Genomic DNA, 25960 nt, shown 5'->3' on the forward strand with positions numbered 1-25960 from the left:
CTTAGGGTATATTTGACGGTTACCAAAGAGACAATGGGAGCTATGATAGCACAAAAAGTAGAAGGCAAAGAGAACGCAATCTACTACCTAAGCAAGAAGATGCTCGAATACGAAGCACGCTATACACCGCTCGAGAAGTTGTGCCTCGCCTTGGTGTGGGCCACAACCAAGTTAAGACATTACATGCTGGTGCATACCGTCTTTGTAGTCTCCCGATTAGATCCACTCAAGTATCTATTCGAGAAATCCACACTCAATGGACGCATATCAAGATGGATAGTCAATCTAGCCCAATTTGATGTAAGGTTCATGCCACAAAAAGCTATCAAATGATCCGTGGTGTCAGACTTTCTAGCAGATTTTCCAATACAAGACTCGACGCCAATACAAGACAATGAATTTCCAGATGAAGACTTAATGGTCACTGAAGATGATACTTGGACCTTATACTTCGACGGAGCCTCAAACCAAAAGGGATATGGCGTTGGAGTACTACTAGTATCACCTAAAGAAGAACATGTTCCAATCTCCATAAAGCTTGATTTTGACGTTACCAACAATGCTGCTGAATATGAGCATGCGTGGTAGGCCTTGAAACAGCTTTGGCATTGGGAGTAAAAAAGTTAAGGATATTCAATGACTCTTCATTGATTATCAATCAGATATCTAAAAGGTGGAAAGTAAGGAGCGAAAGTCTAGCCCTTACCAAACCTATCTGGAAACTCTTACCGATCAGTTAGACAAGGTAGAATATACATATCTACCTAGAGAGGAAAATCAATTTGTTGATGCCTTGGCAAGATTAGCCTCAATGGTTAGGATTCCCACGGAAATCGAGCAAATGCCTCTAACTATAGAAAAAAGACACAAACCAGCATACATCCAGGCTATAGAAGACGACGAAGTAGTCCAAGGCGAAGAAGAAGAAGAAGAAGAAGAAGAAGAAGAAGAAGAAGAACCGTGGTACACGGACATACTCAATTATGTCACCAAAGGAGAATACCCTCCTCATGCTGACAAAAGAGCAAAACGAGCATTAAGGCTTTTGGCTTCCCAATATGTACTCATAGACAACGAGCTACATAAAAGGGTACCTAAGGGTCGAGCTCTCTTATGTGTAGGAAAGAAGGATGCACAAAGAGCAATGAGAATAGTCCATGAAGGAATCTGTGGCACTCATATAAATGGCAAAATGTTAGTCCAAAAAATATGCGAGAAGGATATTATTGGACTACAATGAATAGGGATTGCCATCAATACGTGAAAAGATGCACTAAGTGCCAAATTTATGCCAATTTACAACATATCCCTCCATCCTTGCTCTACACCTACACATCACCATGGCCATTCTCTACATGGGGAATTGACATCATTGGCAAAATCACTCTCCTAGGAACAGGAGGCCACGAATATATCCTAGTAGCAATTGATTACTTCACGAAGTGGGTCGAAGCGCAATCATACGCTAAACTCACTGCAAAACATGTAGCACTCTTTATTGAGAGAAATATTATTTGTCGATACGGAGTCCCACATGAAATGATAAGTGACAATGGTACTCACATTCAAGCCGAATGTGAATAATTGCTACAAAAATATGGCATTCAACATCATCATTCTTCCCCTTATAGACCTCAAGCAAATGGAGCAGTCGAGGGAGCTAATAAAAATTTAAAGACTATCATCGAGAAAATGACGGAAAATTATAAGGATTGGCCTGACAAACTTCACTTCGCATTGTGGGGTTACCGCACGTCAATCCGTACATCAACACAAAATACGCCATTTTCCTTGGTATATATGGAATGGATGTCGTACAACCTGTCGAACTAGAAATACCATCTCTACGCATTGCATCGGAGAGTAAACTCGATGAAGTTGAATGGACTAGGGCACGATATGAACAATTAATTCTACTCGATGAGAAACGACTAGAAGCTCTACATCACACTCAGTGTTACCAGACTCGTATGGCTAGGCATTTTAATAAGAAGGTCAAGACAAGAAATATCAAAGTAGGAGACTTGGTGTTAAAAGCACTAAGGAAAAATGTTTTAGATCCAAGGGGTAAATTTAGACCTAATTTGTCTGGACCCTACATTGTCAAAACAATCCTGTCAGGAGGTGCAGCAAAACTAACTGATATGGATGGCAATGAATTCTCAAACATGACAAATCTTGACCAACTTAAGAAATACTACCCGTAATTACTTGAGTAGGATACTCAAGAGAGCTACGTTCGGCCTGATTTCTTAAGAAAGGATACGTAGGCAACCCTTTACGGGTGCGGCCACCTTATTTTTCGACATCTCCGCGTCCCAGAATTAATTAAAAATTCAATAGAAGATCGGCGAATTATCGGCGTCGCAGAGTAAAACCTGGCGCCAGCTAACAACCATCAACGCCAGCCGATGAAATTGGCGTCTGGCGCCAGACTTTCATGGCAGGTTCCAATCTCAAATAAGCGGCGCCAATTTGAAAATAAATTCTGGGCAAATTTCGGTGTTTTTTCGGAAAATTTTCGACTTACGTACTCGAAGAATTTTTGGAAAAATAATTTTTCGGTTTTCATTGCTTTAATAAAATAAATTTAAAGTAAATAATTTAATTAAAAGCAGAAATTTCATTAATAAAATAAAATTACATTATTGATGGAATTTAAATAAAGCTGAACTAAATTAACTTTACATGTAAAATAAACTAAGTCAAATAAATTGAGAATTAAGCAATGCTCCTAATCTTTCTTTTCTTTTCTAGCCCTTTTCCAATTTTTGTCTGCTTCCTCCTCCTCATCCATAACTTTAGCTAGTAGGCATCCTTTAGAGGACCTACATTCAATCTTAGAGTAGATAGTCTCCCCTTCAGCTAATACTCCATGCTTCTTTTCCACCCAAGCATTTTTATCTGTGGTGTCAACTTTCCTTTTTCCTTTATCTTTGGTAACACCTTTCTTCCTGGGCATTGCAGGTGTTTTGAATTCAACTCTTGCACCTAGGCGTTCCTTGGCAGGAATCACCCTGTCACCTAGACGACTCTTCACATCAGTTTTACCCTGATCTTTCTTCGAATCCTTCGAAGGCTTCTTCAGCAACCACTTCTTCACATCATTGGGCAAAGAAGAAGGAACCTTTTGAGTAATCACTTCCCATAAAGGTCTAGCACTCCAGTAAGCATCAAATCTGTCTACTTCTTGGGAAACAGGGTACTCATAGGGAGGACAAAGATCCCGGGAAGGAATATTTTGAAGCAAGCCGTATTGTCTTTTTACCCTGCAGGGGTAATAATAAGTCATACGAGACAAGCTTGGAAGACGGCAGAAAGGTTTCTTGTTGACACCAACCATCCTTTCTATTTTCCACCATGGGACGACCCACTTGATAGCAAAATCACGAGATTCGAAGACCTTTCTCCACCCATGGCGCCCAATTTTAGGGAAGCGTTTCTTCCTTCTCACGAAGCAATTGGGAGTATACTTCTCAATATCGTCCGGAGGGCTAATTAATCCTAGCCTTTCCATTAGCCACATCTGTAAAAAATTTGCAATGCAAATAAATTATTATTACAATACAAAAATATATTTTTTGAGCTCTGTAATTAAAAATATTATTTTTCTACCTGTAATAAAATTGGAGAGCCGTGAAAAGGTGCTTTCGAGTTCCTTTTCAGTTCATCAAGACTAATCATAGTCTCTCCAACTATCAATGGCATTGGATTTCTCCCTGATTCAATTTGTTCTAGTACGGTGGTTATAATTGATTGGCCTTCATTATTTTTACCACTACTAAGAAAAAACTGATTAAGCATGCAAAATAAGAACGCCCTTCTTCTATATATATGAAAGGATTCAGAAAGAGGTTTATCAAAATAATGGCGTGCAAATTCTTTTAAATTAACTATGTTGCCATCTACTATTTTTGATAAATCTCTTTCTTTTAAATTAAAGAAGCGCTCAAAATCCTTATAATAATATGCATCTACTCTAGGGATTACTATGAGGTCTATTGCAGGGAAGCCTAAAATAGCACCAAATTCTTCTAGCAAAGGGCTAATCTCATCATACCCTATTCTAAAGCAATGAGTATCAACATTCCAAAATTCTAGAGCGATATGTATGAAATCTAAGTCAAGATCTACCTCTTTGATGCCATAAATTCCCCCCAAGTGAAACAAATCTAATTCTTTTCTGTCCCTAGCATTAAGAGATCGACATCATTCATGAGTGTATTGGGTGAAAGTTTTGGTGACTAAAGACATGGTATTATTTTTTTTTCTAACGCAAAGAATTATTTTATTTGCTGGAATTATGAGAAGAATCGGCTGGGCAGGGGGCTATTTATACACAAATCGCGAGAAGTTTTGATCAGAGTGAAATACAGAATCAGTGTCGATTGGCGTCAAACTCCGTAATTGGCGCCAGCCGCCAATGATCAGAGTTGGCGCCAAGTTTCCACATTAGGCGCACTTGCTTAAATTGCGTTTTTATCCTAAACTCGAGTCGGCTAATGACTTTACGGCTCCGTTTATCTTTTCTAAACATCTTTTTTATCTTTTTTTTAATTAAAATAGCTACTATATTAATTATATTATTCTTTTTTGGACATTATTTAGATTAATTTCCAAGTTTTTTTATACACCCGACATTTATTTGATTTTTTTCCTTTTTATTTTTTCTTTTGGGGGAGAGAGTCGGATACCCTCCATCAATAATAAAAATGACGGAATTTTTGCGCAAAATTGTTTGTCACACTTCTCTTGCACACACAAACATACGCATAATAATAATAAACAAAATAAACTCATAATAACATAAATATACAAAATATGTCTAAGAAATATAGTGAGTCTAAGGCAAAGTTCTATGAAAAGTCAAAATAAAATATACATAGGAACAAACTACGGCGCCGGAGGACGTATACCTATCATGTCGTAAAATTGCGCCGTACGGGGAGTCACCTCTCCACCAGCTCCAGCTCCAGCTCCGGCTCCAGTCTTCGCAGGAGGAGGAAAACTCAATGTAGGTCCACTCCACCCAGGATCAACCTGAGGCTGAGGCTGCGGAGGCTACTGCAATGACGAGCCTACCTCGTACATCCCACCACCTCTGAAAGCCGAGGTAGCCTCTCCCTCGCCTACCGGTGCAGCAGAAGCACCCTCAGAAGAAGATCCCGAGCCCTCTGCAACGTCAGCACGAGCAGCCTCAGAGCGACCGCCTCTACCCCCTGATGTAGTACGACGACGTCTCGAGCTAGACCTCGCCGGATCCCTCCGCACCTCAGGTCTCGTGCGGGTGTGAGAAGCAATAGGATGGCTCTCCAAAAAGAATTAAATCAGAAACAAGGCAAAATTGAAGTGGTAATGCAAAAAATATATAAAGAAAGACTACCTCTCGGATGACGTCGTCCCGACGGCAGGTGGCTGCATTCCGCATCCGGACGAGCTGGCTCCGGAAGGCATCTATACATTGTGCCATCGCCGAAACCACCTCGCGCGAAAACTATCAGAGAAATAAGTCAGTAAATATGCATGATACATGGACAAAAAAAATTATGAATAACTAGGCTTACTCGAGTCTGGTGGCGAGGAATCGACCGCTTTACGAAGCGCTCGCCCTCGGGAGCCGGAGGAATCATCTCCTCGATCGGCCCATATGTCCCCTGGTAATGGATGGACATACGGGGTGGCACGAACTCAGTAGCACCGTCCTGATAAAGCAAAACGTTAGTAAAACATTACTTGGGGGCTACTCAATGGAAAGTAAAAGCTGAAAAATCTTACCCTCACATCCTCAGCCGGTACGGGGGCTGGAGCTAACAACGGCAGTAGCTCCTCAGCATAGCACCGCCCAGGGATCAAGTAAGACCACCAAGGGGTACCAGCTCCCTCAGACATGCTCAACAACCGCGCGTCGTCGAACATATGACGTGGTGGAGGAGCAAGAACGACGAAGACATCAGAGGAATGCTGTCTAACAACCCTCACTCCTAAGTACGCGATCGCCCCATAAGTCCCCAGGAACTAGAGACGCTCAGCAGAATACTGTGAGGCTAACCCAGGGACTGTCCAGCCGCCCCACGACCGGTACACCACCTCAGGCCCCTACAAAGAACATCAATCAGGCGAGAATGTACCTAAAGCATCGTGAAAAAGCAAATAAATAATAAAAAGTTGTACCGCAATAATCCAGTTCCGGACATGCGTAGTAGACATATCCACATGGCGGCCGCCCCAAGAAGCGCTCACTAGAAATCCGCGCGGCGATGGTCTCGCCGGCGCAGCAGAGGGGAAGTGCTCGTAGAACCAGATCGACGAGGAGTTAAAATTGTAAGTAAATGCTAGCTAAAATGTAGAGCTAAACTTTATAGGGAATAATGTTTACCTCTACGACCTTCCAAAAGGCAAACAAAGCAACATTCGTCCCAAAGGACCGGTGTTAACACGAGTCCCTCAGTGCACGAACGAAGTCAGCGTAGGCCAAGCTGGCCCAGTCATAAGTCCCGATCCGGTGAAGATCGCGGACAGCAGGAAGGTAGTAAAGCAACGCCCTACTACCTTAGTCAGGGGAGAACGTCCCTGACAACAACATCAGCGCAAAGATGCGCACCCGCTGCTCTTGGGTTGTCGCATCGTCATCAAAAGCCAATGCCAGCGTCGAGCGGCGAATTCCCCTAGCACTAAACTAAGTCGTCTCGACCTCAGCTCGGGCCCGAATGGCGATCGGCCCCAAAAGCTCCTCGACCTCCGCAGAAAAGATGTCGATCCCACTATCGAACGGTAGTGGCACAAAGTTAAACTCCAGTCCTGTAATGAGACTGAAGTCCGTAGGGGTGACCATCATCTCACCCCAGGGGAAGTGGAAAGTGTTGGTGGTGTCCCAGAAGAACTCCACCAAAGCGCGCACTATATGGTGACCACCACTAGAGGCAACCATAGCCTCGGAGGTCTCGAACAGGGTAGCAAGTCCGCAAGATTCCCATAGTAGTCTCGTCTCAAGATCCCCGGCGATGTACATCTTGTACAAATCGCCCAAAGCATCACAGCCGGAACCGTGATAGCGCGTCCTCACGACCGTGATGCCCCGTCTCACCCTCTCAGAAATGTGGTGGACGAGGGCGAAGAACAGGGTCCGCTCATCCCACTCGGGGAGTCGGCCAAGCGAAGTTGAAGGTGTGACGTCGTCCTCTACGGGCTCATGCTCCCGTCGGGTGTTTCGGGACCGTGAACCCGAACCTCGCTGTCTAGCCATACTAAATTGTGAAAAATCATCATGAATTAAGATTCTATAGTATCTAAGGTTCGCCTAGCCGCATGATACTATGTTCGCAAAAAACAGAGTACGTAGTACTAAAATAGAGCACAAGTTCAAATTGAGCATAACGGCATTTTTCAAGCAATCACACAATTTCTTGCAACACTATAGTAATTATTGTGACAAATTGGACAAGAATTGCTAGCAAAAACATCAAGAACAAGTCACATTGTTCTTCACGACCTTAGGAGGTCCAACAATGGCAAATTGCTCATTTCTTCACCAAGTTGAGTCAAACATGTCTCAAATTACTCCCAAGGAAATATATAAACATAATCAAGCAATTTCATGGCATAAAATTTGATAAACAAAGCGAATTGAGCATTTTTAATTTCAAATTTACATGAAATTCGTGAATAAATATGCCAAAAATTCATAAAAACTGATGTGAGTTTGAAGAAAACTTACATAGATCGGGAAAATAGATGAAAAGAGCTTTGATTTGCAACAAAATTGAGTGAATTCAGTTGAGAAACGAGCAAGAACCGAGCAAGTGAAGTTCTGCGGTTTTTCGAGCAGCATATGCAACGAGCAAGCAGCAAAATGAAGAGGAAAGGGGTATTTAAGGAAATCCCCGTGCTGGCGCCAAGCCCTAGGCATTGGCGTCAAAAATTAGGCTTGGCGCCTGGCGCCAATCCCAGCGCCTGGCGCTAAACCTGATTGTGTGGCGCTGATGGCTTTTCAGCGGCGCCAGAACACCCAACAACTTGGTGAGATTGTTCTACCTTTTTGCAATATATTTTTGGTTCCTTGGTATGCCAGTTAGTCCCTCTAAGAAATTTGACATGATTTAGTAATCGGCTTGATTACGTAAAGTGATCGACCTGATGAAAGATCGTCTCACTTAGCTTAAAGCGCCCAAGTGTAGACACCCATTTTTGTCTCCCCAAAACCAAACCCAGTGATGAGTACCTTTCACGTCGAATCATAATCAAATGAAGCGAAAGTGTGGAAAGTCTAGTGTTGTGGAAAGTTTTGATTTCTTTTCTTTACTCTCTATTTTAGAAAACTTATTTTAAGAAAACAGCCAATCCAGTTTGGTTGGTCCATGATATGGGTCCAATAGTAGTGTAGTTGGATGGGGCTTGCCAAGAGCTTTCCAACAATATATTATAAGCCCAATTCCGATTAATATTGAGGAAGTTATGACCAATTTACTGAACTAGGTCCGGTTTGAACTTTATATGCGGCCCAATGATCTAGAGGAGGGCCTAATATGATTTATCATTCCTAATGCAATTAGGAATGGTTTTAGTCTTCTAGATTCTTCTAGAAGGTTCTTTTCATTCCTAATTCAAATAGCATTGATAAATTGACTTTTGTTGACTTTTCAGAGTTTTAATTAAAATCAAATAGCATTTTCGAGGAAAATATACGATTTTATCCTCTTAAACGGCAAAACTTATCTGATTTTCGAAAACGCGTCAAAAACAGGCCTGGCGTCTAAATCCAGGCTTGGCGCCTGGAGCCAGCCATTGGCGCCTGGTGCTAGCCATTGGCGCCTGGTGCTAGCCATTGGCGCCTGGTGCTAGCCATTGGCGCCTGGTGCTAGCCATTGGCGCCTGGTGCTAGCCATTGGCGCCTAGTGCTAGCCATTGGCGCCTGGTGCCAGCTCTGTTTTGCGTGCGCCAATCTCATTTTACGTGCGTCAAGTGCTCTGTTTTGATATTTTATCTTTTTAGCTGATTTTCTCTATAAATAACGTATTAAAAACTCCGTTTTCATACACTAATTCTCACGAATTCTCACCTACAATCAGTTTTCAATTCTCTCTTCAATTCTTATTCTATCATTCATTAATTCTCATAAAGTTTTCATTCATCATTCATTCATCTCTCTCTTTTCTAAAATTGCTTTTTACATACAAAATTCCGCATTCATTAGATCTAGAAACACCTAGCCATATTCGAAGTTGCCTTCGCCCTAGACTTGAAGGTTTTAATTTCTGAGGGTTTGGTCCCAAATCTCTCTTTCAATTATTTAATTTAATTGTTTTGATTATTATTTTCCTTAAAGTTACTAACGTGTGTATTTTGTTATTAGAAAGAGGTACAAGGCATCAAAGTAAGTGCTTTAATGGTTTTTAATTGATATTATGATGTAGAAATCATGTTTATATTGTTATTATGATATTCCTAGTATCATGTTTAGGGAAAAGGTTATAATATCAAATATGCTTATTATGGTTCTTGCGATGCTTCCTATGTTCTTCCTAATATTTATGATTGTTAGTATCATGTTAGGGTTAAAGATTTGATTTTTAATGCTTAGTGACATGCTAGGGTTTGTTATTAATCTTGTTAGTATCATGCCTAGGATCTTGCTATTGTTATTATGCTTTAATATTATCATGAACATGATTATTATTATGATTATAATTTTGTTATCATGATTATTTCAATTATAATTTATTTTTATGATTATTATTATTATGTTGCTTGATATTTATTTATCTTTATTTCTTGATCACGCCTTTTATGCTTGTTTAAAGGGAATTTGTACTTGTAATCACGCTTAACAAGATAATTAATAATCTTGTTTAGGGTTAATTTGATTATAATTCAAGTGATCGCCAATAATAGATTTATTTGTGCATTAATATTCAACCAACATAGATTAAAGAGGTTTAGGGTAATCCTATTTATTGCATGTTAATTAAAAAGGGCACATGAATACGATCTGAATACAGTAGAGGCCTATTATTAGGGCAGGTTCAATCTCTTTTAGGTTGGATTTGTACCATCATCCTCGAACCCTTATTTGGTTCTAGACCTTATGGAGTTGACAATCTCTTGGATCGTTAAGGGGTGTAACCTTCACATCATGAACGGTTTACAAGTTCCTAAAACTTGTTGGCGACTCTTTTGCTCTATCTTCTTCCCTTTTGCTCTATTTGGTACTTTAGTGTATGATCACAGTGGGGTTCAAGCTAGGGGGTAAACGCTTGAATTTATTCCCTACAGTTTTTGGCGACTCCACTGGGGAGGATTATTATTTTAATTCCTGAATTTGTTTCGGCAATGATTTAGAATGAGTGGATGAGACTCGAAACGTTCTAAGTATTTCATGTGCGTAATTTTGATTAACATTATTGTCATATGCATAAAAAAGATCTCATTGGAAAGACCATCCGCAATGAGTTAAAAACATAGGATTTTACACGTAGGAAATTTGAGAAATATCTTTCGCAACTAGGAACGAAATAACACCGCGCGAAACTGGAAAATTTTATCGAGCACAGAAAGCTGCTGAGGCATGTGGGAAGTAGCGCCAATGACCAGAGCTTGGCACCAGCATTTTAGCCGTAGCGCCAGACGTCAGTATTGGAACCAGACGCCATTATTGGCGCCATGCGCTACAGGTAAAAGCTGGCGCCAGTCTCTGTTTGCTGGCGCCAATTTCCCCCAATACCGAGCCAGAAATATGCGTTCTAATTTCGACCGGTTTTTCGTATTGTTTTCTCGATCCTACTTCCTAATTGAATTTTTTCTCATTTTTCTGAATCCCATATGTGTTCTACATATGGACATAACCCTCTGCGAATTCATGCTCCATCTACCTAATTGAACGCTTCGTGCAACAAAGGGTACATCCGAGATGTTGAATTCACCAAACCATGGAAGCGAGTTTTTTTCTAAAGCTCGCGGTGTCCCATCCACTCGCGCCAACCCTTCACGGTTAGGCTTCCGCGCGGTGCATCTGGAAAATTAACCATGGACCCTTTATTGAATAAACCATATCCCAAACTTTAGAGAACTAGAGCCATGGTTAGGTTGCGAACTCATTGCATCATATTGTGCCTACTTGACTAATTGTGCATTATTTGTTGTGCATACTCTATGTGATTTTTCCTAACCGTTTGTTTGACTTGTGTTAAGACTAAATAAACTTATGAATGACTAAAGGACTTTGTTTAATTAATTAATTAATTAATTTGAGCTAATAAATAAACATAATATCGAGTCATAGTTCCTTTAAGTCAACCCAGATTTTTATTCCCGTATACTGCACAAGTGTCAACGTGTTTTGGTGATAGCCGGAGTTCTAGGAAGAATTACGAGTCTTACAACCTATGGATCTGTAGCCCCGAGTTCTATCTTTAATTTGGCGTTGGTTTCATCTAAATCAGAGTCACAGATCAAAAGTTATTACTAAAATACCACAGCCTATCTAGTTTAATGCATATACGTGAGGTCTTAACTTAGTCTTTGCTTGAGTCTAGTAACATAGTCTAGCCACATGGTCATGACATGAGTCTTAACATGTCACCTACACTCACTAGTCTTAGAACAAACTTTGTACATACCCTTTTCACACCATGACCATGTCTTAGGTTCATGCATGAGTCGGTCTTTTCCGTCATTTGAGTTGGGGGGTACATTCTATTCCTAATTCTTCATATCCCTCCATCTACACCATTTTTTCTTCATATTTTGTTCCATTTTTCTTCACTCCTTCCATCCATTTCATTTTGAATAAAGTTTGAGTCAAATAATTAACAATGAATATCCCCAAATTCCTTTTCCACAGTACTTGGTCGAGGAAAGAAGGGCGATTAATCAAGGACAACCTCTTTATTCAAGTCTCGCTTTTTGATAAACCGATTCGTCAAAAGAGGAAGGCTAAGAAGATAATGGCAACTCAAGAGGAAGTCAATGAGCTTAGGAACCAATTGGTTACCATGACTGAGACACTAAAGCTACTCACACTTAAGGTCGATGATCCCGTGAAGCAATAACAAATGAACCTTATGCAACAAAGTTTGAGAAAGCTATCCAGTGACTATAAATTTCAGGGCATGAGTTCACAAGGGGTCTCGCTGGACAAGGAACTTCTTCCTCATAAGTTCAACGCCACTGACATCCCTAAATTCAAGGCAACAGATAACCCTTACTTCCATCTAAGAGCTTTTGAAACTATAATGAGCATTAAGGGTATCGATAAGAAGGTTTTCCCCTCTCTGTTCCCACTATCTCTCGAAACCGTTTGTCAACAATGGTTCTTTTCTCTCGAGAAAGAGAAGACCTCTTCTTGGGAGTCAATAACAAACACTTTCATAGATAGATATAAGTGCAACATCCAAGACGAAACAGACCACAGACAACTTGAGATGTTATAACAAAAAGAAAACGAAGGGTTCACTTCTTTCTTCAACAAATGGAGGGAAACTTCTGCTAATATGGACAAGGCTCTCACCGAAAAAGAATCTGTGAGAATGTTTATCAAGAATCTCCAAGGGAAGTATTCAAAGCACTTAAAATATTAACACAATTTGAATACTTTCAAGGCTGTGTATAATATAGGCATTGATATTGAAGATGACCTTCTGAAAGATAATAGTGCGAGAGGAAAGAAGAACGACCATCCTTCTTTATTCTTGTCCCATTAATGAGGTATATGCTACGAACGCCTCTAAACCACGAATCCAAAGATCAAAGAGGGTGTTCCTTCCACTTGGCATGATTTATGAAACAGCTTTTGAGAAGCTACATCACAAAGGACTAGTCATGCCCATAGGGCCCATCAAAGATCCAGTTCCAGAAGCCAGGCCACCTAAGTGGGACCCTAATAAGCACTGCAAATATCACCAAGGAAAGGGTCACGACACTGAGGAGTGTTGGAAACTCAAAGAAGCTATTCAAGATCTGATCGATAACAATGAAACTTCCGAGATTCTAGCCATCGAAGATGACCAAGCATCCGTTGATCCATCACTTCTTATCACACCTGTAGGAGAGCCCATGATCGAGACAGCTTATATGACTTCTCTTGATAAAGTGGCCATGATCGGGGAGGATGAAAGTCTTTTCTTAGATAATACCAGGGAAGACTCGTCAAGTCTAAAAGAGGACGTTCGAAAACTGCAAGATGTCATTGCCATGCTCTTTAATGTGGTGAAGGATTAGCAAATCGGGTAATGGCCATTGAACAAAATTCTCGCCAAGAGTTTAATGGAGAACTCAATGCTCCTAAGCCACAAGAAAAACGGACCATTGAAGAATACACACCAATATGAATGACTTACAATGAAGCTTTTGACTGTCTTCATGATCAAGGTCTTATCCACCCCATTGGTCCCAGTTAAGACCCTCTGCCTGAAAAACGGTTTCCCAATTGGAATCCAAATTCTTATTGTCGATACCATAGAGGTCGTGGTCACACCACCGAAGTATATCTCGCCCTCAAAGATCGTGTTCAAAATCTCATTGATTCAAATCTCCTTCAGGTTCCTCCGCGCGGCAGGAAGGCCAAGATTAGTGACAATAGTAACAGTGGCTGTAAAGGGAAGAAGAACGACTATCCTTTTTCTTCCGAAAACACCTACTCTAGTAATAGTGTTGGTACTTTTGACCTTAGTGAGATCCTAGCCATGGGTAATCGACTGAGAAAGGATTTCATCCCTATTGGAATTAGCTTCGATAATGCTTTCGATCGACTCCATGCCAAAGGACTCATTACTCCCATAGGACTTATTCAGGATCCCCCACTTGAGAAGAGATCGTTTAGTTGGAATCCAGACAAACACTGCAAGTACCGTCAAGGTAGGGGTCATGCTACTGAGAGCTGTTGGAAGCTAAAGGAGGCTATCCAACATTTGATTGATAATAACAAGCTTCACATGCCTCCGGTTAACAAGGAAAGTGAGTGATGATAAAGGAAACAACGCAAGACAAGAGGCGAGCTTCAACGACAAGATTTCGTGACCTCTTTTTTCTATTTCTTTTTTTATTTACCCTTTACCCCAATAAGTCTAGCATAGGCACCTTTTTATTTTCCTTAGATTTATTTTGTAGGATCACTATATATTTTCTTTTAATAAAAATGAGCATTTATTTCCTTATATATGATCATTTCATTATATTGCATTAAATATATATATATATATATATATATATATATATATATATATATATATATATATATATATATAAATCCATGTCGAATTAAGCACAAGACATACCAATGATTTAAGGCACCCCTAGTAGGCACATCATATCTCCTTTCACCCTTCAAATTTACAATCCTTTCTTCATAAACCACTTTGAGCCTCGTCTAACGATAGACCCTTCATTTTTTCAACCTACATCTACCTAACCTTGGGATGGGATGGTGTGTAACTTATGCAATTCTAAAGAAGGCTTGAGCAAATTCAAAAAATTAAAATAGCAAAAATAAGCAAAAGCAAAATATATATATATATATATATATATATATATATATATATATATATAAAAGTGTACAAAAGGGCAAGTGTTCCAATGTCATTGATATGAAAATGTCTTTGATAAGAACACGTCTCAGATTGCGTCTCTTATCGAGTGCTCGGTACCGTGCCTGAGAAACATGAATTCCAAGTGAGTGATAGACCGCATGATCGGGTTTGCCCACACTTATAAAAATAAAATAAATTCTAAAGCAAAGAGAGCTAAAAAAGAATAGAAACTCAAGCATAAAAATATAAAGATTCAAAAGCGAGGTTGCACACCTTGGGGGCTTATCTAGGGTCTTGAGCCTTTATACCCTTCTTCTTCAAACCTTTAGCCTAACCACGTTACCACCCTTAAAAAGACCTTTTTGAGGTATACACACTTGTGCGAGGTTCGGCTAGAGCTACTCTCGGCCTGATTCCTAACGGATACGTAGGCAACCCCACATCGAGGTGCGGCCGTAATAAAAATGCATTCATATTCACATTCACACACTTACACCATGATCATATCAAGGGATTTCCTATTCTCATCCCTATTCATTTAGAGCTAGACTTGGGGGCTTGATCCCTACATCATTAGCTTACCTAGCCTAAGAGTCACCATTATTTGACTCTTCTAATAATAATATTTTTCCACACACTTAGCTCTTGCGGCCTAAGTTAAGTGTCACTTTCACACACTGCACATATACATGACCAAATATACTTCCCTTAGGAACCCTTTGTCATGGAATCTTAACATTGAAGCATGCCTTGTCATATCAACATCACATATCACTCGTAATCGTCATTGCACATCGAAGTATGAAGTGCTTAGCCTCCGTGCCTAAGTTACCCAAATACTTTCATCATGGAGTCAACCATTGAGATAGCCTAGGCTGGATCAATCCTTGCACCTTGAAAGATAGTATCAAATGAAATTTGACTAAGCTCATTCAACATGCATTCGAAAACTTTGATTCTTTTTTCGCGTCTTTCTTTTTCGGGAGAAAGTCGGTACCCTCCACAAAAATGACGGAAAATTTTTACTTTTTTGCATTTTTGAGTCGCACAATAACATTACAATGCACACACGAGTCACGAGTCACACGTGTCGTTTCACTTTAAGTCGAGTCAACCTCGAGTCAGTCGATCACATCGAGTCAAGTTTATACCTTGAGTCGTGTCAAGTTATTGAGTCAAGCAACGTAAAGCCTTAGGTCAACCCTAAGATAATTAAAGAAATTGGCAAAGTTCTATAGTCAAAAATAAATACAGGTGCAGCAGAATAGGGAAGCCCCAACTCCGGCGTCTGGCGACAGAGTCAATTCTTGGCGCCAGAAATATTTCAGCAGCAACAGAGCTCGAAGCCTCAGAAAGGTGATTTCGACCTCATACAGCAATTTCGGGTTCCTTGGTACGCCAGCTAGCCCCTATAAGCAATTTGACATGATTAAGTAGTCAGTTTGATTACAATCACAATAAGTGGTCGACCTGATGAAAGATCGTCTCACTTAGCTTAAAGCGCTTAAGAATGGGTTCATCACGGAAACACCGACATACTGGTTTTAGCGGAAGCAAAGTTCAGGCGAGCTTTAGAGATCGACAAACATTGGTCTTCGGAAATTTCTTCTTCAGAATATTATCACAACAAACGTTCAAGTACTGAAGCTCTTTTGTTCAGAGACGGGTGGACATTTCTTTCAAGCTCTATTGTTCAGAGACGCGTGGACATATAATCAAAGCTCTTTGCTCCAGAGACGTGTGGGCATATCATTCAAAAGCTCTTTTGTTCAGAGACGCGTGGACATATCATCAAAGATCTCCTATTTTCAAGCTCTTTTGCTCAGAGACGCGTGGACATCCTATTATCAAGCTCTTTGTTCAGAGACGCGTGGACACATCATTTAGAAGTTCATATTAAAAAGGAATATAAAAAAAGAAGCTCTTTTTTCAAAGGCGTGTGAACATATCCAAAAAAAAAAAAAAGAAGCTCTTTGTTCAGAGGCGCGTGAACATATCAAAAAGAAGCTCTTTGTTCAGAGACGAGTGAACATCGAAACAGTAAGGTGGCGTTCCCTAGATTGTGGAGAGTTTTCACAAACAACTGAGGATTGTTTCAAGAGAAAAAATCTTCGATAATATTCCCTTGGATGTGGAATATTATCAAAGCGGAGGAGGACCGTTTCAGGCGAAACAATCTTCTATATTGGAAGCAGTTACAGGCGTAGCAATTTTCAAGCGGGATGGCGTTCTCTATCTTGTAGGAGGTCATCAAAACAATCGGTTACTTTCAGAGACGTGTGCTCGACGGTGCAAGATACGCATTTCTTAACTCTTTTATCTGTTTAACGAACTCTACTTTTGCAGGTATCGGCGTTACAAGAATGGTTTAGGATCGCAGAATGTTCTGAATCATTCTCCGTCCCTATCGCTACTTTGACTTTCGTTTTTCGAAACTCGCGTTTCTCCAAACTCAGTCAAAGTGGGGGCTTCTGTAGACACCCATTTGTGTCTCCCCAAAACCAAACCCAGTGATGAGTACCTTTCACGTCGAATCATAATCGAATGAAGCGAAAGTGTGGAAAGTCTTGTGTTGTGGAAAGTTTTAATTTCTTTTCTCTTCTCTCTGTTTTTGAAAACTTATTTTAAGAAAACAGCCAATCCAGTTTGGTTAGTCCATGATCTAGAGGAGGGCCTAAGATGATTTATCATTCCTAATGCAATTAGGAATGTTTTTAGTCTTCTAGATTCTTCTAGAAGGTTCTTTTCATTCCTAATTCAATTAGCATTGATAAATTGACTTTTGTTGACTTTTCAGAGTTTTAATTAAAATCAAAAAGCATTTTCGAGGAAAATATATAATTTTATCCTCCTGAACGGCAAAACTTATCTGATTTTCGAAAACGCGTCAAAAACAGGCTTGGCGCCTGTCTCCAAGCATTGGCGCCTAGAACCAGGCTTGGCACCTGGAGCCAGCCATTGGCGCCTGACGCCAATTAGCTGGTGCTGGTGCCAGCTCTGTTTTGCGTGCGCCAATCTCGTTTTACGTGCGCCAAGTGCTCTGTTTTGATATTTTATCTTTTTGGCTGATTTTCTCTATAAATAACGTATTAAAAACTCTTTTTTCATACATTAATTCTCACGGATTCTCAACTACAATCAGTTTTCAATTCTCTCTTCAATTCTTATTCTATCATTCATTAATTCTCATAAAGTTTTCATTCATCATTCATTCATCTCTCTCTTTTCTAAAATTGCTTTTTACATACAAAATTCCGCATTCATTAGATCTAGAAACACCTAGCCATATTCGAAGTTGCCTTCGCCCTAGACTTGAAGGTTTTAATTTCTGAGGGTTTGGTCCCAAATCTCTCTTTCAATTATTTAATTTAAATGTTTTGATTATTATTTTCCTTGAAGTTACTAACGTGTGTATTTTTTTATTAGAAAGAGGTACGAGGCATCAAAGTAAGTGCTTTAATGGTTTTTAATTGATATTATGATGTAGAAATCATGTTTATATTGTTATTATGATTTTCCTAGTATCATATTTAGGGAAAAGGTTATAATATCAAATATGCTTATTATGATTCTTGCGATACTTCCTATGTTCTTGCTAATATTTATGATTGTTAGTATCATGTTAGGGTTAAAGATTTGATTTTTAATGCTTAGTGACATGCTAGGGTTTGTTATTAATCTTGTTAGTATCATGCCTAGGATCTTGCTATTGTTATTATGCTTTAATATTAACATGAACATGATTATTATTATGATTATAATTTTATTATCATGATTATTTCAATTATAATTTATTTTTATGATTATTATTATTATGTTGCTTGATATTTATTTATCTTTATTCCTTGATCACGCCTTTTATGGTTGTTTAAAGAGAATTTGTACTTGTAATCACGCTTAATAAGATAATTAATAATCTTGTTTAGGGTTAATTTGATTGTAATTCAAGTGATCGCCAATAATAGATTTATTTGTGCATTAATATTCAACCAACATAGATTAAAGAGGTTTAGGGAAATCCTATTGATTGCATGTTAATTAAAAAGCGCACATGAATACGATCTGAATAAAGTAGAGGCCTATTATTAGGGCAGTTTCAATATATTTTAGGTTGGATTTGTACCATCATCCCCGAACCCTTATTTGGTTCTAGACCTTATGGAGTTGAAGATCTCTTGGATCGTTAAGGGGTGTAACCTTCACCTCGTGAACGGTTTACAAGTTCCTAAAACTTGTTGGCGAATCTTTTGCTCTATCTTCTTCCCTTTTAGACGCCACCGTACTTTAGTGTATGATCACAGTGGGGTACAAGCTAGGGGGTAACGCTTGAATTTATTCCCTACACTAAGCATTGGCTCATTAACATAAAAAAAGCACCGACATATAGGTTCAAAAGTGAAAAAAGCACCAACATATAGGTTCAAAAGCGAAAAAAGCACCAACGTACAGGTTCAAAGCAACAGAAGCGCTGACGTACAGGCATAGCAGAAGCAAAGTTCAAGCGAACTTTTAAAGATCGACAAGCGTGGGTCTTCGGTAATTTCCTTTGGAAAATTATCACATCAAATGAGGATGACTTCAAGCGAGGATATCTTCGACGACATTCCCTAGCTTGCGGAGTGTTGTCACAAACAGCTGAAGGTGATTTCAAGAGAAATAATCTTCGATGATATTCCCTTAGACGTGGAATATTATCATAGAAGAGGAGGATTGTTTCAGGCGAAGCAGTCTTCTAATTTGGAAGCAGTTACGGGCGTAGCGGTTTTCAAGTGGGATGACATTCTCTAGCTTGTAGGAGGTCATCAAATCAATCGGTTACTTTCAGAGGTGTGTGCTCGACGGTGCAAGATACGCGTTTCTTAAATCTTTAATCTGTTTAACTAACGACAGTTTTGCAATTATCGGTGTTACAAGAGTGGTTTAGGATCGCAGAACGTTCTGAATCATTCTCCGTCCCTATCGATACTTTGAATTTTGTTTTTGAAACTTACGTTTCTCCAAACTCAATCAAAGTGGGGGCTTCTATAGACACCCATTTGTGTCTCCCCAAAACCAAACCTGGTGATGAGTACCTTTTACGTCGAATCATAATCGAATGAAGTGAAAATGTGGACAGTCTAGTGTTGCGGATAGTTTTAATTTTTTTTCTTTTCTCTCTGTTTTTGAAAACTTATTTTAAGAAAACAGCCAATCCAGTTTGGTTGGTCCATGATATGGGTCCAATAATAGTGTAGTTGGAGGAGGCTTGGCAAGATCTTTCCAATGATATATTATAAGCCCAATTCCGATGAATATTGAGGAAATTATGGCCAATTTACTAAACTAGGCCCGGTTTGAGCCTTATGTGCGGCCCAATGATCTAGGGGATGGCCTAATATGATTTATAATGCAATTAGGAATGGGTTTAGTCTTCTAGATTCTTCTAGAAGGTTCTTTTCATTCCTAATTCAATTAGCATTGATAAATTGACTTTTGTTGACTTTTTAGAGTTTTAATTAAAATCAAATAGCATTTTCGAGAAAATTATATGATTTTATCCTCCAGTATGTCAAACTTATCTGATTTTTGAAAACGCGTTAAAAACAGGCTTGGCGCCTGGAACCATGCCTGGCGCTTGGCGCTAGTGTTGGTGCCTGGCGCTAGTTAGCCAGGGTTTGCGCCAGCTCTGTTTTTTGTGCGTCAGACTCTATTTTGTTTATTTTATCTTTTTGGCTGATTTTCTCTGAAAATAACGTATTAAAAACTCCGTTTTGATGGACCAATTCTCACCAGTTATCATCAACAACTAGTTTTCAATTATAATCACCTACAATCAGTTTTCATTCGCAATCATTAATTCTCATTCATCTCTCTCTCTTTTCCTAAACTAATATTTTGCATACAAAATTCCGCATTCATTAGATCTAGAAACACCTAGCCATATTCGAAGTTGCCTTCGCCCTAGACGTGAAAGGTTTAATTTCTGAGGGTTTGGTCCCAAATCTCTATTTCAATTATTTAATTTAATTGTTTGATTATTATTTTCCTTGAAGTTACTAACGTGTGTATTTTGTTATTAGAAAGAGGTACGAGGCATCAAAGTAAGTACTTTGATGATTTTTATTGATATTATGATGTAGAAATCATGTTTGTATTGTTATTATCATATTCCTAGTATCATGTCTAAGGTATTTTTAATATTAAATATGATTGCTATGATGCTTTCTATTCTCTTCCTAATGTTAGTATCATGTTCGGGTTAAAGATATGATTTTTATTGCCTAGAAACATGCTAGGGTTTGTTATTAATCTTGTTAGTTTCATACCTAGGATCTTGCTATGTTTATTATGCTTTAATATTAACATGAACATGATTATGATTATAATTGTTATAATTTATGATGATTATGAATATTATTATTATAATTATTTTGATGATGATTATTATTATTCATGTTTATTCTAATGATTGATTATTTATTATGTTGCTTGATATTTATTTTTATTGCTTGATCACGTCTTTTATGCATGTTTAAAGGGAATTTGGTACTTGTAATCACGCTTAATAAGATAATTAATTATCTTGTTTAGGGTTAATGTGATTATAATTCAAGTGATCGCCAATAATAGTTTAGTTTGTGCATTAAATTCAACCAACATAGATAAACAGGTTTAGGGTTAATCCTATTGATTGCATGTTAATTAAAAAGCGCACATGAATACGATCAGAATAAAGTAGAGGCCTATTATTAGGGCAGGTTCAATCTTTTTTAGGTTGGATTTGTACCTTCATCCCCGAACCCTTATTTGGTTCTAGACCTTATGGAGTTAACGATCTCTTGGATCGTTAAGGGGTGTAACCTTCATCCTATGAACGGTTTACAAGTTCCTAAAACTTGTTGGCGACTCTTTTGCTCTATCTTCTTCCTTTTTGGATGCCACCGTACTTTAGTGTATAATCACAGTGGGGTTCAAGCTAGGGGGTTTAACGCTTGAAATATTCCCTACAACATCATGGCTTGACCTTCTGCTAAGGGCATCTGCAACAACATTTTCCTTTCCCTCATGATACTGGATGTGGACATGGCAGTCTGTGAGAAACTCTAACCATCGACGTTGCCGCATATTCAAGTGATCTTGGGTGAAGATGTACTTTAGACTCTTATGGTCCGTGAAGATCTTACAAGAAACACATAAAGGTAGTGCCTCCAAATCTTCAAAGCGAACACAACAACTGCAAGCTCCAAGTCATGGGTAGGGTAGTTGACTTCATGTTTCTTCAGTTGTCTCGATGCATACGCGATCACCTTTCCATTCTGCTGTAGGACACATCACAGACCATCCTTCGAGGCATCACTATACACTTTGAATCCTTCTCTCCCATCAGGTAATACCAGCACTGGTGCAGTGGTCAATCGCTCTTTAAGGGTTTGAAAAGCTGCTTCACAACTCTCGTTCCACTCAAACTTGCTCTGCTTCTTCATAAGAGAAGTCATGGGTCTAGCTATCCTAAAAAAATCCTTAACAAACCTTCTATAATATCCAGCTAACCCCAAGAAACTACGAACATAAGTCACATTCTTAGGTGTAGGCCACTCACTCACCGCCTTGATCTTCGTAGGATCCACGGATACACCCTCCTTCGAAATGTAATGCCCTGAAAATGCAACTTTCTCCAACCAAAACTCACACTTGGAAAACTTAGCATACAACTTATTCTTCCTAAGAGTTTCAAGGGTAGTTCTCAAGTGCTCAGCATGTTCTTCCTCATTCTTCAAAGACACCAAAATATCATCAATGAACACGACTACAAACTTGTCCAAGTACTCATGAAACACTCGGTTCATCAAGTCCATGAATATGGCTGGTGCATTGGTTAACCCAAAAGGCATGACCGTAAACTCGTAATGTCCATACCGAGTTCTAAAGGATGTTTTTGAAATGTCTTTAACTGCAACCTTCAACTAATGGTACCCCGACCTCAAGTCAATCTTCGAAAACACACTTGCCCCCTTCAGCTGGTCAAACAAGTCATCTATCCTAGGTAGAGGGTACTTATTCTTCACAGTCACATTATTCAACTCTATGTAATCAATACATAGCCTCAAACTTCCATCTTTCTTTTTCACAAATAATACAGGTGCTCCCCAAGGTGATGCACTGGGCCTAATGAACCCCTTGTCTAACAACTCTTTCAATTGAGCCTTTAGTTCACTCATCTCAGCTGGTGCCATTCTATAAGGTGCTTTTAAGATAGGTGCATCTCCTAGAAATAAGTCAATGGTAAACTTAACTTCCCTCTTAGGTGGCATTCTCGAAATCTCTTCTGGAAAGACATCTAAAAACTCATTCACAATGGGTACATCCTCCATCCGTCTACTCTCATTCATACTCAAATCTTGAACACATTAAAAGTACAATGAAAATCCCTTATTCACTAGCTTCTTCACCTTCATAGCAGAAATGATCCCAAAACCCTTAGGCTTCCCTAACCGTCTATAGGACACTGTCTTACCCAAAGGATCACTCAGTTGCACCCTCTTCATCTCACGGTCTATCTTGGCCTTGTATAAACTCAGCCAATCCATCTCCAGAATTACATCTAAGTCCCCTAGGTTAAACTCAATAAGCTGATGGAAAGATAGCTTCTCCTATTTTCAAAGGCAAGACTTAGAATATTTTATTACAATGAACAAGTTTGCCCGTAGGCAGACTAACTAACACATCAATATGACTCGATTCAGTTAAGTTTAACTTGCGCACAACAAAGTAGAAATGAAAGAGTAAGTTGCTCTAGAGTCAAACAGAGTGTTGACAGAGACAGATTGGATAGAAAAAGTACCAGTAACTACATCCAAGGACCTCTTAGCTTCTCCCTTGCTCATCACAGACAAGCGGTCGGGAGTGTTGTTTCTTGCCTGGTAACCATTGTTGTTGTTACCTGAGTTGTTGTTGTTTCCGTTGCCAGACCTGTTGTTATTGGTGCTACTATTCCCAAACTTCCAATTCTGACCATTTCCCCTATTCCCCTGGTTGTTGAAGTTGTTAGGCCTCTGCAGGGTGTTCCCACCATTCCCACCATTTCCCTGTTGTTTCTGCTTGGTGTAACACTCATACTCCCTGTGCCCCCTTTTGTTGCAGAACCAGCAGGTCACCAAATTCCCATCACAGTCTCTCCCAGGGTGATTCCTCCTACACCTCATACAGTGGTAGGTTCTCTTTCCATTGTTAGCATTGAAAGAACTGCTAACATTTTGGTTACCCCTATCAAATGAGTTCCCATTCCTAGGCCTCTTAAAGTTACTCTGGTTCTCAGATTTCCCAAAGTCCTTCCTTTTTCCCAGGCGTAGCACTCGCACTAGCACTCCTAGTATTCAGATGGTACATATGGGCAACTGTCTCATAAACCTTGTCAAGGGTTTTAAAAAATTTCCGGCTAGGCCCTGTTGTAACTCGTTAGTCAATCCATGCTCAAACCTCTAAGACTTCAGTTCTTCAGTTGGTACTACCTCAGGAGAAAACCTAGAAAGGGTCATAAACTTATTATAATACTCAGAGATCGACATATCCCCCATAGCCAAGCTTATAAACTCCTGAGCCTTCTGTTTCTTCTGGAATGGGGATAAAACTTGTCCCTCAAGGAGGTCTTAAACACTTCCCACCCAAAGTTAGGTTTGGCCCTAACGGTCACATCATTGTCTCTCCACCAGATATCAGCTTTGTCCTTAAGGTACATAGTGGCCTGGTCCACTTTCATACCCTTAGGACATTTGAGTGCCACGAAAAGCTTGTCAAACTCTCGAATCCAATTTTCTAGGAAGGTAGGGTCAGCACCTCCCCTAAAAACTGGTGGCCTAACCTGGGCAAGCTTCTTAAATATCTCAGCTTACGGGTCGACTTGGTCTCCCCAGTTTTGGTTCAGATATTCAGCCAACAAACGAATAGCATCAGCTAAGGCAGCGTTCTCAGCCATTCTAGCTCTACGCTTGAAATAAAATAAATATGCACTCCATTTCAAATGAAACCCAAATACTATTCGCACATATTCATTGAATCACAATATTACATTTGTCACATAAATTAATTCAAAAGGGTACCTTGAGATTGCACCCCCTTGTCCCAAGCAAAACCGCACGATAAAAACACGATTCATACGTAGGATCAAATGAAGTTAAGAAAATGATTTCCCCATCCCGCGACACTCTTACTAAGTTTAATCACAGACAAAGAAATTCTCCCCAAAAATTATATGATCACAAAAATTAAACTTGCTCTTGCTCCCAAATAAAAGTAAAAATGAAGCTCTTAAAATAAACTACTAACTTCTTATTATAACTTATATAAAGGTATCAATCCCAAATAAAAACTCTGTAGCACTAGCTACTTATTAAGATTAATCATCCAAATCATACTATAATGAGGTTTTAATAACCATTATCAATGGAAAATGCCTTATTCATGCTAACTCCACCCTAACAAAGATAATCCTCAAGGTATCACATTGTTGTTCTTATCTTTCTTCTCATTATAATTATTAACATCAAAATCAAGATGATTTTCATCATCCAAGTCTTTAATAATTATTGCCTTGAAGAGTGGATTCGGATTCCTAGTAGCTCTATTCCCAGCATTTGGATCTTCAGGTGGTGGTTGTAGCCATTCAAGCTCATCCTCATATGGAAATTCAATAAGAGTATACTCATGGAACATTCTTTGGTAGGTTTTAATCTTATGCTTTTTATTCTTTGCTGTTTTAAACTCATGTATGCACTGGTAGTCTTCCTCCTCAGGATTATTTGGCGTCATAGTCTTTTCAAACATTTCCAGAGTATCTTCACTTCGAGTATCATTCTCATCCTCAGACACGACAATGGGGTTGTTCCTAATATCATTATTCATGCTTTCAGACGTGATTACTGAGTCGCTCATCTCTTTTCTACGTTAACCCAACGCAACGAACATTCAAAAAGCATAACACAAGCACATCACAAAATAAATCAATTAGAACATAATTACAACACGTTAAATAAATAAGAAAATAACACTTCCTATGATAATTAAATGCAAAGATATGTATGAAATATGCATGCATTCCCTTCTTAAGTCTACCCAAAGCTCACCAAGTAGACAAAATAAACTTCAAAATTGTTTTAAATTAAATGGTTTAAAACATACTTAGTTTCAAATAAATAAAAAAAAATTGTCTTTAAAATTCAAAATTTCAACCATTGAATAGGCGCTTAAGTTATACTAAGCTAATTGACTTTAGTGGTAATTAAATCTAACCTAAGCTCCTAGATAGCACTTTGTAACACCCCAATAATTCTCTCTTAAAAACCTATGAATAACCTGAACAATTCAAAGAGAATTACTGGCGTGCTATCACCACGTGTTCAAACATTAAGGCTTTTTCAGAAAATAGCAGCGAAAAAACTAAAATAAATATATATAAGTTTCAAAAC

General features: G+C 39.1%; 1 protein-coding gene across 1 annotated transcript; it reads right to left on the reverse strand.

Moving 5' to 3' along the window:
* Positions 1-21829: 21829 nt before the first annotated feature.
* LOC110724036 (uncharacterized mitochondrial protein AtMg00860-like) lies at positions 21830-22390 on the reverse strand. Its single transcript, XM_021903435.1, has one exon. It carries the CDS (start codon positions 22388-22390, stop codon positions 21830-21832), a length of 561 nt encoding a protein of 186 aa, XP_021759127.1.
* Positions 22391-25960: the final 3570 nt, after the last annotated feature.

This window comes from Chenopodium quinoa, unplaced genomic scaffold (assembly GCF_001683475.1).
Source record: "Chenopodium quinoa cultivar QQ74 unplaced genomic scaffold, ASM168347v1, whole genome shotgun sequence".
NCBI lineage: Eukaryota > Viridiplantae > Streptophyta > Magnoliopsida > Caryophyllales > Amaranthaceae > Chenopodium > Chenopodium quinoa.

Coding starts and splice junctions, on each gene's coding strand:
- LOC110724036 (XM_021903435.1), bottom strand. CDS start 22,390: ATGCCTTTTGGGTTAACCAATGCACCAGCCATATTCATGGACTTGATG.